Source organism: Lampetra planeri, chromosome 24 (genome assembly GCF_965212315.1).
Source record: "Lampetra planeri chromosome 24, kcLamPlan1.2.h2, whole genome shotgun sequence".
Classification (NCBI taxonomy): domain Eukaryota; kingdom Metazoa; phylum Chordata; class Hyperoartia; order Petromyzontiformes; family Petromyzontidae; genus Lampetra; species Lampetra planeri.
This window is the reverse complement of record NC_136130.1, coordinates 8,834,497-8,848,054: the sequence shown is the minus strand read 5'-3', so window position 1 is coordinate 8,848,054 and position 13,558 is coordinate 8,834,497. Positions and strand designations below refer to the sequence as shown.

General features: G+C 49.0%; 1 protein-coding gene across 6 annotated transcripts in view; it reads left to right on the top strand.

Annotated features, from left to right (window-relative positions):
* The window catches only part of LOC144726724 (receptor-type tyrosine-protein phosphatase delta-like), a 341,659-nt gene that overhangs the window by 143,504 nt on the left and 184,597 nt on the right, over positions 1-13,558 (top strand). For 3 of the 6 annotated variants that reach the window (XM_078605566.1, XM_078605565.1, XM_078605563.1), the window contains exons 3-4: positions 4,999-5,144; positions 9,784-9,937. In XM_078605566.1, coding sequence (XP_078461692.1) covers positions 4,999-5,144; positions 9,784-9,937 — 300 coding nt within the window. Of the gene's footprint in view, positions 1-4,998; positions 5,154-9,783; positions 9,938-13,558 lie in introns of all 6 variants that reach the window. The other 3 variants (XM_078605564.1, XM_078605562.1, XM_078605561.1) reach the window with 1 other exon arrangement.

Sequence of the window (13,558 nt, the reverse complement as noted above, 5' to 3'; positions counted from 1 at the left end):
CGTCGGCGGTTCGATCCCGACCCCCTGATGCTTGTGTATGTTGGGATTTGCGCATCTCTCTCCCCGTGGTCGCGTGGATTTAGCTCCAGGTCCTCCGGTTTTTTCCCTCCACATTTAGAATCAACGTGCGCTTCGAGTATTTGACTGCTATACATTTCCAGACAATGGGCCACTTTGTAGAGCTATCATTTGTGGCCAGGTCGCTTCTGAAGAAGAGCTATGTGTCTCAATTGGCCTTACCTGGTAACAAAAAAAAAAGTTGAGTTTCGTATCAAATCAAGATTTAGTAAATAGTTGAAGCGCTGGTGTCACGACCCGCGACAGAAGAACAATGATCCCTAACGCGGGAGGTTGTGTGGACTCCTTTGACAAAGGGTGAGGCGGATCCTTAATCAGCAATCAGCGTCTTGCACACAGTTTGTCGTTCTGAAGCAGTGATTTGCATATCATGCAAATACGGAGTGATTGCACGTTTCAGCATCAGATGTGTGCGCGTATAAATTGCTATGTATCTCAAGCACTGATTGCATTCTTCTGCGAATGCAAAAATCTCCGTTGTATAATTTGTTTGCCTCTGTTTTAGTAAACCCCCCTCCTCCCCCCACACATCCATCTCGTTCTTTTTACTTTTACTCTCTCTGACTCGCCCCCCCCCCCACCGCTACTTTGATCTCGGGCGAGCTTTTCTGAAATGACGCTGGAAATCAGGGAGGCGGAGGGCGGGCGGATTGCAAACGGAGCCGCAGCTGAATGGGCGGCTCTTATTTTTTTTTTCTTGCCGCGAGCTATCGGCTAGTGCCGTACCTTTATTTTCACGAGGTCCTTCAAAATGAAATGGTTTCTGGAGAGCTGTTACGCGGCGGAGGCAAGGCACAATAAAGAGATGATGGCAGTAATTGCTAATGTGGCTTTGCATTTTATTTCTTATTTATTGGTCTGGCTTTCCTACCTTATCTACATCCGTACTGCATAATCTGCGAGCGTTGTGGGGGTTTTTTTTTTCATGAATCTAGCTTAAAGGTCAATTCTTCCTAATCTGTGACACTGCCCTCAGCTGGGCTCGCCGAGCACTGTGAACGTATGTCGGCCCTTTTGCGTGACATAACGCAGCTCATACATTTAATAAAAAACTTTCCGCCAGTATCGAGGTAACGACACACCAGCGGACCACTCTCCATGTGCCTGGCTCCGTGTGTGTGTGTCTCTGTTTGTGTGGGGAGCAGTGGCGTAGCAACTAGGTGCGCTGCGCTACGAACTCGGCGAACCCGAGTTCGATTTCCGCTCGCGGCCAATACCAGTGATGATTATCTGAACCGGTCCTGGGCCACCCCTAGGTCGACTAAGCCTCGAATGAGTACCTGGTGTGGTGCGTAGACATCGCCACTTGGGAGATAAAGTTGTCCGGGCATGGTGCTGGCCACCCATCTCCTCGTGTGTTGTGCCGGCTTTCATAGGTGCTCGTTAACAGCACTTGCTCCTCCAGTCTGTTAAGGCTATACGGGGAGATCTTTGTCTTTGTGTGCACGTGTGTCATTTCCATTTTAATTGCTTCTCTGGCCTCTCCGTGCGAATCTCGCCGTGGACACAAATGGGCAACGTTCTTGTATCACCCCGTACAGTGCCGGTGCTAATGAGTCAAAAGTGGAGAGAGATAATGAAGCAGTTTGGGTAAGCCTCGTTAACCTGCAAGTCCAGCAGTTCACAAATTAATTCTGCCAGTGGTGGGGCTAGAGGCCTAGAAACAGTGGTGTACAGAAATGAGAATTTGAACTCTAAGCAATGCTTTTTTCTTTTTTGGGCAGCTCTCGCAATCATATAAAGCGACGGGAATTGAGCGGAATGACTTCCAGCCGGAGTGGAAATGCTGGGGAGAATCGCCAATAAAGTGGTGAATAACTGGCACGAGTGCCACATTATAACCAAATCACTATGAATGCATCGTATCCCATCACATCGCAGAAGCCAAACAGGGTTGTTGAGCCTCATTCAATCTTTGATGGGAAACTGGCTGGTCATACCAGGTGTTGTAGATTTGAGGTATTAGGAAGCCAAGTAATGAGGGGATATATAGCAAGGATTTTTGAATCTTAGTATGCTTGAGTTTCTCAAGGTGCTCCAGTTTTCTACCACATGCCACAAGTGTATAAGTTGAATTGACCAAATATCACAATTCAGGACCCTCCTGTAAAAGAGGGCATTGAGACTCATTCCCTTTCCCACGAACCACAGAACTCGAATAGGTACTCGAGTTGCATCCCCCGCACCTGTTTCAATGTTTTTAGATTACTGAAGTTGTTTGCCAATATTCAGGCACGAGCCTGAATCTTTCCCAGAAAATGTCGCGTCTTGAGCTTGTGGCCTGAATTCCACATCAGTAATCAGGCTGAGCGTGAATATACCTTTCTGAGAAAGACGGACTTCACTCGTCTATGAATCAACCCAAGTTGCCCATCGACTCGAATTCTGGGAGAGATCGGACCAACTGAATTGTACTCGAGAAGACTTGTATTGGCTGCCCATGGAAACAAGGTACAGGGTGACTTTAGTGGGTAAAGGGGGTTATATCATTACCATTATTTTTCTTTTTTTCAAGCGTGGCCGAGATGTGTGGCCAACCTGGCACATACGTGGAAGGAAAAGCTCAAATAAAATATGTTTATTGGTAAGTCTTCCCACCTGAAGACGTACCGAGGCTCCTGCAAAGCCATGCGGGAGGGCGTGTGGTATAGTTCGGCGCTAGCTGTCGTAGAGTGCGGTCGTGTCGCTACACTTCTCTCCGGTGAGTACAATGTCTTTAAAAACAGCGGCGCTATGCCTCTCTAAATAAAATTGACGCTGAACCGCTCACGCGTTCCGAGATTCAGCGGTGAACGGGGGGACCCACGCCCCACAACTTGCCAGTCGTTTCGCAACGGGGAAAGGGTTAAAAGGAGAAGAGCCCTAGTGAGATGCTCTCGTGAGGGCCCGGTGCCTCCTGCACCCACGATCATTTTTCATCCAGTCCCAGAGTAAATTGTTCCCACGATGAAAATGTTAATTCAGGGCTGTGTGCACTTATTTTCTAAGAGGCGGCCTTGCCCCTTGCGCTAGACGGATGGACCAAGCGTTTCGTGCTCTTTTTTGATCCGTTTGTTGCTCAAGCTCGTGCCTTCAGTCGCGTAAGCGCCGGGTGAAATATTTGAAAACCCGACGTCTTTAACATACAAATGGCCTCGCGTCGAGTCAGAAATGAAGTAAATAAATAACCGGGCGCAAGTTTTGCCTCGTGCCGTCACAGACCGGCGTGCGCATTAAGCGGTGCTTCGCGCCGCCAGAACCTCGCGCGCTGATTTACAAATCGCCGTTGCGGCCGGGCGTTTGCGCTAAGCCAATCGCCAGTGGTTAACGGGTGGAAGTGGGGGGGGGGAGCGCTTCACGTGTAGTTAATGTACCAGAACAAGACGAATGTTCTTGCACAAAAGCGCGTTACTGTACACGAGCCCAGAGTCCGTTACACGCCGCACCGCCGGCGCACGCTTCAATCATGCTGTCAGCCGGTGCACCAGCACGCCTGCGTGGCGGTCGCTTCCGTAAGAATTGCTTTATTACAGTGCGGTGCGTATGCCCTTGATTTTGGCTGTGAGCAATACGTGTGTGTGCGCGCGTGTGTGCGCGCGTGTGTGCGCGTGTGCGCGCGTGCGCGCGCGCGCGCGCTCGCTCGCTCGCTTCGAGCCCGACAAAAGGTACCGCACAATGCGACTGCATTGGGGCTGCTGTGACAGCCGCGGTACACACAATGCAGTGTCGCCGTGGAGTGCCCATTTGAAACCGTCGCGAGACCGATGTCCTCGCGGATTGTATAACCAGTGTGTGCCGTGCTGGCGCGCGCGTGCGCGTTTCTGTCCGTGTGCTTGATTGTTTGTTTGCTCCAAGTGTGTGGTCTGTGTGTGTGCGCGGGCGCGTCAAATAGTCGTTAGCAGATTTCACTCCGAACCCGGCGACCTGAGATCGATTCCTTGCTCTCAGCCACGTCAGTGATGGATATGTGAATTGGTCATGGGCCATCTCTCCTAGGTCAAGTTGGCATTAGATGAGCAGGCTACCTGGTGCGATTTGTAAATGGCACCGGGGAGGAAAGTAAGCCAGGCTTGGTGCTGGCTACACAACACACTCCTACGCCATTCTGGCCTTCATAGTTGCATGCTAACATGACTTGCCCAAAGAACACTATCATTTGTCGCTCTCTGTTATTTCCCGTGCACTGCTCAAGTTTAGAATTTCTCCCGTTGTCTCTTTGCTCAAGTACTTGTGTAAACTTGCTCAATTCCAGAATCCTATGCACCTATTGCCACTCTTAAGAGTGCTATTTTTTGCTTGCCACTTGTCGTGTTTGGGCCTTTTTTAGGCCTGTGCTCAGCAACCTTGATAATATATATTTTTACAGAATCTACTACCATTGATATTTAACTGCTTGATCAGTTGACAGACTTTATTTTGCCAGCCAAGGACCCAATGAGACTGTTGCAAAGTAACGCGGTTCTGGGTTAACACATACCATTCATATCAGAGCAACACAGGCGTCACGTGCAAAGTGTGATTGAGCCAAACGTGATCATTGGAGGTGCAGGGGGGAAGGACAACAAACGAAACACAAAAAGCAGTTGTAAAGAAATTATTTTTTTAATGTAGATGTAACATTTCTTAACATTGGAAGAGCATTCCAGATGGCAGCAAAAATCGCATCTGAAAGCGCACGATGAGGTGACCGTCTTTGTTCGATGACCAAAATTACTGGAGTTCGCGTGATGGTTTCTGCTGCTTTCGATGAGCTCAGCAAGGTATTGTGGCTCATTTGTGGCAAGCACTTTGTGTACGTAATGAGCGCGCCCTTACAACGTATTCGTTCAGCAACCCGAAGCCAATGCAGCTCAGCGAGCACCGCATGGACATGATGGAGTACCCTTTCTCTCTGCCCCCCTCTGCCCCCCCCTCTGCCCCCTCCCTCGCATGACCAAGCAGCCCCCCCATGGTTCACGCGGACCCCTGCGGACCAGACGGGTGTGTCCGGCGGCGTGGCCTCCTTCGTGTGCAAGGCCCAGGGCAACCCACGGCCGCAGATCTCGTGGTTGAAGAAGGGCAAGAGAGTCAGCGCCCAGCGCTTCGAGGTACAGGGAGTAGGTTTCACTCTCGATTACGCACTCTCACACACCTAGGTCGCTCCACATGGGTGTATTCTGGGTTAGAAATGAAAACAAAAAACGAAATATCGTACGAGATTAACAATTCTTAACGAGGAGTGTAAAAAGAAGAGGGGGAGTTTTGCTCCCTGGGAGGGACGTTGGTGGGTTGGCGTTGTAAATCACGCCGGAGAGAGAGAGAGAGGGGGGGAGGAAATGGCCCTTCCTCTCGTCTGCTCCACACACGAGGTGGTCGCCTCTCTCCCTCACCGCCCACCCACTACGGCGCTCACCTCGGATACACCTGTGGATGATTAAACTAGCTTGAGATTTACCCACTGACTCTTTTGTGTAATGAGCAAAACGGTGCAGCGCTCTCCCCTCTGCCCGCCTTAACATTCAGAGTCGTCTCTAAACATTTTGGTACCTTGGGCCAAAACGCCATCCTTGCAACGCCCCAGCACAGTGTTGAGGCACCAGCTGCCATTAATTGCTTCGTTCCCAAGTTTGACGATGCCCCCCCCCCCCCACGGGAGGGCTGCCCGAGGCTGTCGTCTGCCGGTCCTACCCTTGTTAAGGCACTGCTAATATTGGCTGCAACCGATTTGTCTTTGGTGGCAAAGCCAACGTTTTGGTGTTCAAGCCTCCCGGGCAGAGGAGAGAGGGTGTTGGCGTGCATGCGTGCCTGCGTGCATGCGTGCATGCATGCGTGCCTGCGTGCATGCGTGCATGCGTGCCTGCGTGCATGCTTCGCAGGCGCTGTGTGCATGAGCGAGCTATGTGGCCTCTTGTTTTTGCTGCTTTTTTACACGTCGGGCGTTATTCTAAAGTTCCGTCACGAAATACGTTAACTTTTTCCCCCCTCTCACAAGCGCAAACGGCGCGGAGAGCCTCCACGCTCCCAACGCGGTTGTTTGGATTCGACACCGTAATCGTGACGTCGTCACGGAAATAGTCAAATGGGGCCCAAAGTGAGGTGAAGCTCAAGCAAAGAGCCGGATTCAAGTGCCCACTGAAGGAGGGTTTCGAGGGTGCAGCCTACTCTGGGCTCGTCAGCGTGTGCCGCGCCGATGGCGTGAACCTGGCAGATGCCCGCCGGTTGGGTGAAAACATTTCTGATCGGGCACCACGAGCGGAGCAGAAACCACGGGGAGGATGGGACGACGTTTGGCTGATGTCGTTGGCAGGTGGCGAAAGTCTTGCGAACGTGCCGCTCATAACCTACCCTGTGGGTTTCCTTCGGCTGACGAGAAACACCATTGAGTGACGTTGCTTTCGAAAAACCTCTCCGTGTGTTGTGTCGTCTGGTTTCACTTTCACGTTGTGTCTTTACGGAGCTAGCTGCTCGAGTTTGTTGTGGCGTACGCCTATCCAGAGTTTGCCTGGCGTGTGCGTTCTTGGCAAGTCACCGTGCTGCTGCTGCTGCCTGCCTGCCTGCGATGGTAGCGGGATCACGCAAACAGGCCCTTTCTCATTCGTCTCACTCGGTTTTCCACTCGGCGCACGGTGGAGTTGTATGCGCGTTCAACGGTGGAGTTGCATGCATGCATGTTTGTTGAAACTTCTTTTGCGCCGTACGTAGCCAACCGTGCTCATCGGGAGGCGCCGGCTAAATTTGCGCTAAGATGCTCTACCTGGCGTCATCTTCACTTCGTGATCAAAGTCACCCCTCTGTGCATCGACGATCATAACCAAACTATGACAGATAATGGCAGTTTGGTGAGACTAAATCAAAGGGACCGGTAAATACCTTTGTAAAAACGGTGGAATGTTTCGTGTCTCATTTGAAGTAATGAGCAAGTTCTAGAAAAGAACCCATATTTTTTTTCATCTTCGTGTCAGAAGAGCCGAAGATAAAATGTTCAGGCAAAGCCCAATTTTCTTGGCATTCAGCGCGCTCGCCGGTTACAACGTGGGATGATGGACCGCAATGAACAATTAAATCAAAACTGGGTTTTAATTAGGTAGCATTCGGCTCTGTTAGTGTAAGGATTCATGACTGCAGTTGCCCTGCAAGAGAAGTATTCCTTTCGTGGCCAAAGTTGCGGTGATGCTCACGGTGTTGTTCCCCAGTCAGCAACTGTTACTGGATTGTCAAAATCAGAATCAATGTCTTTAGACGAGAGGAATCCGATGAGCTATGAAGCTTTTTATCACAGATGTCCAGTAAGGGCAGGTAAGAACGTTACAAAACAAACGGTACAAAAACACGATCGTAGTGCAAGTACAATAAAGGTAAACAAATCACCCAAACGCATACAAATACAATTAAACCATCCCCATCCATCTAGGCAAAGCCCACTAAGGTATTAACCTATTTTTCAGAAGCGACCTGGCCACAAATGATAGCGCCACAAAGTGGCCCATTATTTGGACATTTATAGCACCAAAACAATCTCAATAATCTCAATGCATGTTTCTAAATGTGGAGGCAAAAAACCGGAGGACCTGGAGAAAAAAAGCAAACACGACCACGGATATAGCTGAAAATGGGACATCCGGGTAGAGATTTAAACTTCGCAGCTGTTTTTTTCTTCTTGGGTCTTTCGGTAAAGTCACGTAGAAGGGAAGTAATAAAATAATAAAAATAAAACATAATAAAATAAAATATTATTATATTATATTATTATATTATTTTATTTTCTTATGTTTTATTTTTATTATTTTATTACTTCCCTTCTACGTGACTTTACCGAAAGAACCAAGAAGATGAATCCCTGCAGTCACGAAAGCTTTAAATCGAAAAAAAAAATTCGCAGCTGTTGTTTGGCTAATAAATCCCCATAAAAGCGACAGGCGACATTCTTTTTTACCTTTTGCTGCGAGATGTTTTTTTATGTCATGCCGTGGCATTGACTGTTCACAGTGCCTGTGTGGCTTGTTCATCTGTGTGGCCTGCTGTGTGGCTTGTTGAATCAGCACGCTTGTGTGTGTGTATGTGTGTATATCTGTGTGCTTGTGCAAGTGTGTATGTGTTTATGTGCGTATATTCGTGCGATTGTGCATGCGTGGTGTGTCCGTGTGTGCTGTGTGCGTGTGGGACTGCTGAATGAATGCTAAAGTGTTGTGCACGTGTTGTTATGTGTGCCTATCCAAGTCCGTAATTCGATGTGTCCGCCCATGCGAGCCTTTACACTGTACGTCTGCTCGCGTGTTAGCGCGTATGTGTACACATGTACGCTCTTGCAAGCCATCCTCCCGAAGATTTTTGTTGTTGTTGGTGGTGTATCCACATCTCTTTATCCCTACGCGGTTGTTATCTGTGTGTGTCCATCATTGTTTCTCAGTGCAGATGATGGCCGTTGACGAGGTAATGTTTGGGATGCCTGTTCATCTCTCTACCCCTTGCACATGTGTACGGCAAAGCATGCAAATGTGGCTGTGCCTTTAGTGGTTTGCTGTGTGTCTAGGCTAGTTTATAATAAGCTCCCATGTGAATTTACTAATGAACCTGTGCGCATTATTAATATCCGGCTGCGTGTTTGTTTATGTGTCCGTATACATATCGTCTGTGATTGTACATGTTTATGCTGCTCGTTCGTGTGTGCGCGTTGCTGTGCATTTGTGCGCGCATGCATGAATGTGATTTCCACGTGGGTTTGCATTTGCGTGTGAATGTGCGCTGGGGGAGCGGTGGCGCCACGGTCAGAGCGCTGTGCTACAATCTCGGCGAACTAGATTCCATTCCCGGTGCCACGGCTACCACCAGTGGCGATTACCAATATCTGGTCCTGGGTCTCTCGGAAGGCCGACTCAGCCTCAATTAAGTGCCCAGGGCAGCGTGTAAACGTCGGCACTTGGGAGACAGGGGCGTGCAGTGTGTGTTGCGTTGGCTGCAACGCCACTCCCTCGCGCATTGCGCTCATTTGAATTGATGCCCATTAACAGAACTTGCCCCAACAGTTTATTAGGGCTACAGGGGGATATCTGTCAGGTGTGTTGTGTGTGCGTATGCCGGTGGTACAGCACCTCGGTGAACGAGTGCGTGCATGAATGTAAAGCCTCCCCTCCCGTATCAGCAGTTCTAAAGAAGCAGTTCTCGAGAAAACGAATTTCTTTAGAACTGCTTTTTGTGTTTAGTTTGTTGTCCTTCCCCTGTACCTCCGATTAGCACGGTTAGCTACGTACGGCGCAAAAGAAGTTCTACATTTATACATATGTATCACGTCGGTTGTGACGTCTACCTGTGTGCGTGCACGCGCATGCAGGTGATAGTGGTAGTGTAGCGTTCCTGCCTTCATAGGTGCTCGGTAACAGCACTTGCCCCTACAGTCTGTTAAGGCTATACGGGGGATCTTTATCTTTGTTTTTTTTGTAGCGGTTAGCGCGCTGCGCTACGAACCCGGCGCCCCGAGTTCGATTCCCGCTCACGGCCAACACCAGTGACGATTATCTGAACTGGTCCCGGGCCTCCCCTAGGTCGACTCAGCCTCAAATGAGTATCTGGTGCGGTGTGTAAACATCGCGACCGGGGAGACAAAGGCGGTCGGGGCGTGGCGCCGGCCACCAACCCTCTCGTGTGCCGTGCCGACCTTCATAGGTGCTACTCGCTAACAGCACTTGTCCCAAACAGTCTGTTAAGGCTGTACGGGGGGGGGGTGGCGGCGTCTTTGTCTTTGTTGTGCAGGTGATCGAGTTTGACGGCGGCCTGGGTTCCGTGCTGCGCATCCAGCCGCTGCGGCCGCAGCGCGACGAGGGCACCTTCGAGTGCATGGCCTCCAACGGCGTCGGTGTGGTCACCGCCAGCGCCCAGCTCAGCGTGCTGCAAGTCGGACCGACCGGTGAGGACGCCCGCCCACCTCGTTACTCCCCGTACCTCTTCTACCCGATTCCCCCCCCCCCCCTGCAGAGCCGCAACCCACCTCGGCGTTGTACCGCTCGTCGTCGCAGAGCTTCGTGGTTGTATTCTAGATTTGAAGCTTTCGTGACCGCAAGGATTCACATTCTTAGGTTTTCGGTAAAGTCACGTTGGTAAAAAAATTTTAAATTAATAAAAGTAAAATAAAAATAAAATGAAAATCACGACGTTTCGGAGGCAACACAAGCTTCCGTCTTCAGGTGGAACCGTCACAGCACGATAGCTGTATCAAGTAAGTGGTTGGAGCCCGGCAACCGGCTTGGTTAATGCTGTGGGTGTGTGTAGTTTTTAGTTTGTTGTCCACCCCCTCCCACCCATCACTGCCACAGCTCCGATTAGCACGGTCGGCCACGTGCGGTGCGAAAGAAGTTCAACATACGTGCAACCGTAAATACCGCACACGCGCCGTCCGCTGCAAGGCATCGGACGTTAAAGATCCAGCGATGTTTCCGCACATCGAAGGGGCAGATGCCGAGACGTTGTCACGGCAGGTGTTTGAGGCCGCGTGCCTACTGCGCAGCAGTGGCGGGAGCTGGAGGAGGGAGGCTAGAAAGCGGTTGGCAAAGAGGGGTGGAGGTGGAATCGACGGCGTTGGCCACGAGGACGTCTTGATCACGTGGTAATGGTCACGGGCTCCGGTGCTTTGGGTGTCCAGCATGCTGGCTAACGTGCGTGTCAAGCTGTACGGCGGCGAATGTCGTGACTCGCCCTCCTCCCGATTCAGTTGATTCATCACGGTTTGGGGGTTCATCTTCTTGGTTCTTTCGGTAAAGTCACGTTGAATGGAAATAATAAAATAATAAAAAATACTGTATAATAAAATAATTCTCACGACGTTTCGACCACAACGCAAGCAGCCGTCCTCAGGTGAAGAACAGGTCTGTCGGGAAGACAGCGTCTGAATGACGTCTGAATGACGCTGTCTTCCCGACAGACCTGTTCTTCACCTGAGGACGGCTGCTTTCGTTGTGGCCGAAACGTCGTGAGAATTATTTTATTATGTTTTATTTTTATTATTTTATTATTTCCATTCTACGTGACTTTACCGAAAGAACCAAGAAGATGAATCCCTGCAGTCCCGGAAGCTTTAAATCGAGGTTTGGGGGTTGTCATTTGATTTTTTTATCTTTCTGTTCACGTTGCAAGTGTGTGAGTGCAGTGCAGTGCGTGCCATCACATGCGACATGTAAGAAGCATAAAATATAATCAAATTGCACTCGCACTGTGCAATGCAATGCATTGTCAGGCCAGGAACCAACCCGAATTGATTAACTGATGTGCATCGTTCCGTGTCTTGTTTCGCGATGAAAATAAATACACCTCGAGAACTCCATTTGTTCACCATATGTTACCATAATTTCACTTAAAATTATATTTAAAAAACTATTCCTTCCTCTCAGAAAAGCCCCAAGGAATGGGAAGAGAGTTTACACATTTCTAAAAAAAATCTGATATTATATGTTACCGAACAAAGATCATATCTTTTCCGAAACTCATCATCGATACCTTAAACCGCTAGTTCCTTCCAGTCAAAATGAGCCCACACTTGACGCTATACGATAAAAATGACTCAAGTTAAGTCGTGTAACTCACCGACTCAGACACACAATTGACATTCTAGATTGTATGACTGCAAGGATTCATATTCTTTGTTTTTTTCGGTAAAATCACGTAGGTAAAAAATAAAATAAAATAAATTAATAATGAAGACGTAAGCTTGTGTTGCCTCCGAAACGTCGTGAATTAACTTATTTTTTTTACCTACGTGATTTTACCGAAAGAAAAAAAACATAGTACACATGACAGTTCCTCAACAGTCATGTAGTTTAACCGTCGAGTTTTGTGTCTAGTTGGGAGGCATCAAGGCCATGTACTTGCTTGGGGGGGACACCAGCCTGTGAGTGGATTCACATTCATCACGCAAATTCCACCTTAGATGCTCCCATAGCATGCACGCTAACGAGCCACATCAGCACACCTGCACAACATGGCAAAGACAAAGATCCCCCATGTAGCCTTGAGCGGACTTTTTGGGGCAAGTGCTGTGAGCGAGTTCCTACGAAGGCCGACACGGCACGTGAATGGAGCGAGTGGCCACTGCCACGCTTGGTCACATTTGTCTCCCCAGTGCTAATGGTTACACACTGATCCAAGAACTGATTTAAGAATGGGTCAACCTAAGGGAGGCCCAGGACTGGTTCAAATATTCGCCACTGTTATTGGTCGTGAGCGAAAATCTAAATCGGGTCACACTGGGGTCGATTTTCACAGCACGACAACCACTACACTACCGCTTCCCACAACCGCATACCTAACACACATGCACGCACAAACACTGCCCTTTGCAACTCAAGCGTACAGCTGTATCCGTGCCCGCAGCCGATAAGATGAAGTGAGTAACTTGTGGCTGGGTAATGTAGGAATCGTCACTGAGGAAGCATGTCGTCTCGTGATTCCATTAGCCAGGGGGTGCTGCGGATGTTAACTACCTCGCTTGGTATGCAGGAGGTCGTGGGGATTCGAATCCGACCTTGATGCCTGTGGTCACGTGGATTTTTCTCTGGGTGCTCCTGCGTTTTCCCTCCACATTTAGAATGAACATGCGCTTAGCGTACTTGACTAAACTTTTTTTTCATTTTACCAGGTAAGGCCCACTGAGCTATTTAGCTCTTTTTCAGAAGTGACCTTGCCACAAATGATTGCTCGGCGAAGTGGCTTATCATGTGGACATTTTAGCAACTAGATACTCTGTTTCTAAGTGTGGAGGGAAAACCCAGAGGATCCGGAGAAAAATCCACGCGACCATACAAACTCAAAATGTACAGGTTTCAGGCTTGATGTCGAGCCCACGACCTCCTGTATATCAGGCGAGGGAAGTAACATCTCGCCACACGATAAGCAACGTCATTGGTCTATCATTTGTGGCCAGGTCGCTTTTGAAAAAAAAAAGAGTTACATAGCTCAGTGGGCCTTACCTGGTAAAATAAAAAATAGTTCATAGTTTTACGTCTCGATTACAGCCTCTTGCACCATGCGGCGTACAATTTCCTTGACATTTCCCCCATGACGCGTACCCTGTGGTATATATACGCGCAAGCAGTGTAATAAATAAGCAGGCAGAGAAAAATATACAACCGCGCGTCCAGAACGGTCTCAACGCTAAGTGGGAAACTGTTCAGGGGTGAAGAGGTATACGGAGATACGTAGAGAGAGAGAGAGCACGAAAGAAAGATGGGAAGAGAGAGAAACGGTGAGAGACAGAGCCAGAAAGAGATAGCTATGGAGAACGCAGAGAATACAGACACAGAGAGAGAGACATTCAAGTTATGAAGATAGAGAAATGTGAAGAGAGAACATGGGTGAGCAATGCTGAAATGTAGAGAAGACAGACATAGAGAGGCCTACGAGATATGAAGATAGACATGAAGAGAGTGTTGGAGAGACAAACAGAGCAATGCTTCGAGAGATGTACAAAGAGTTATGCACACAGACTGAACAACAAATACATCGATACAGATCTAAATATGATGTATAAACAGAGGGA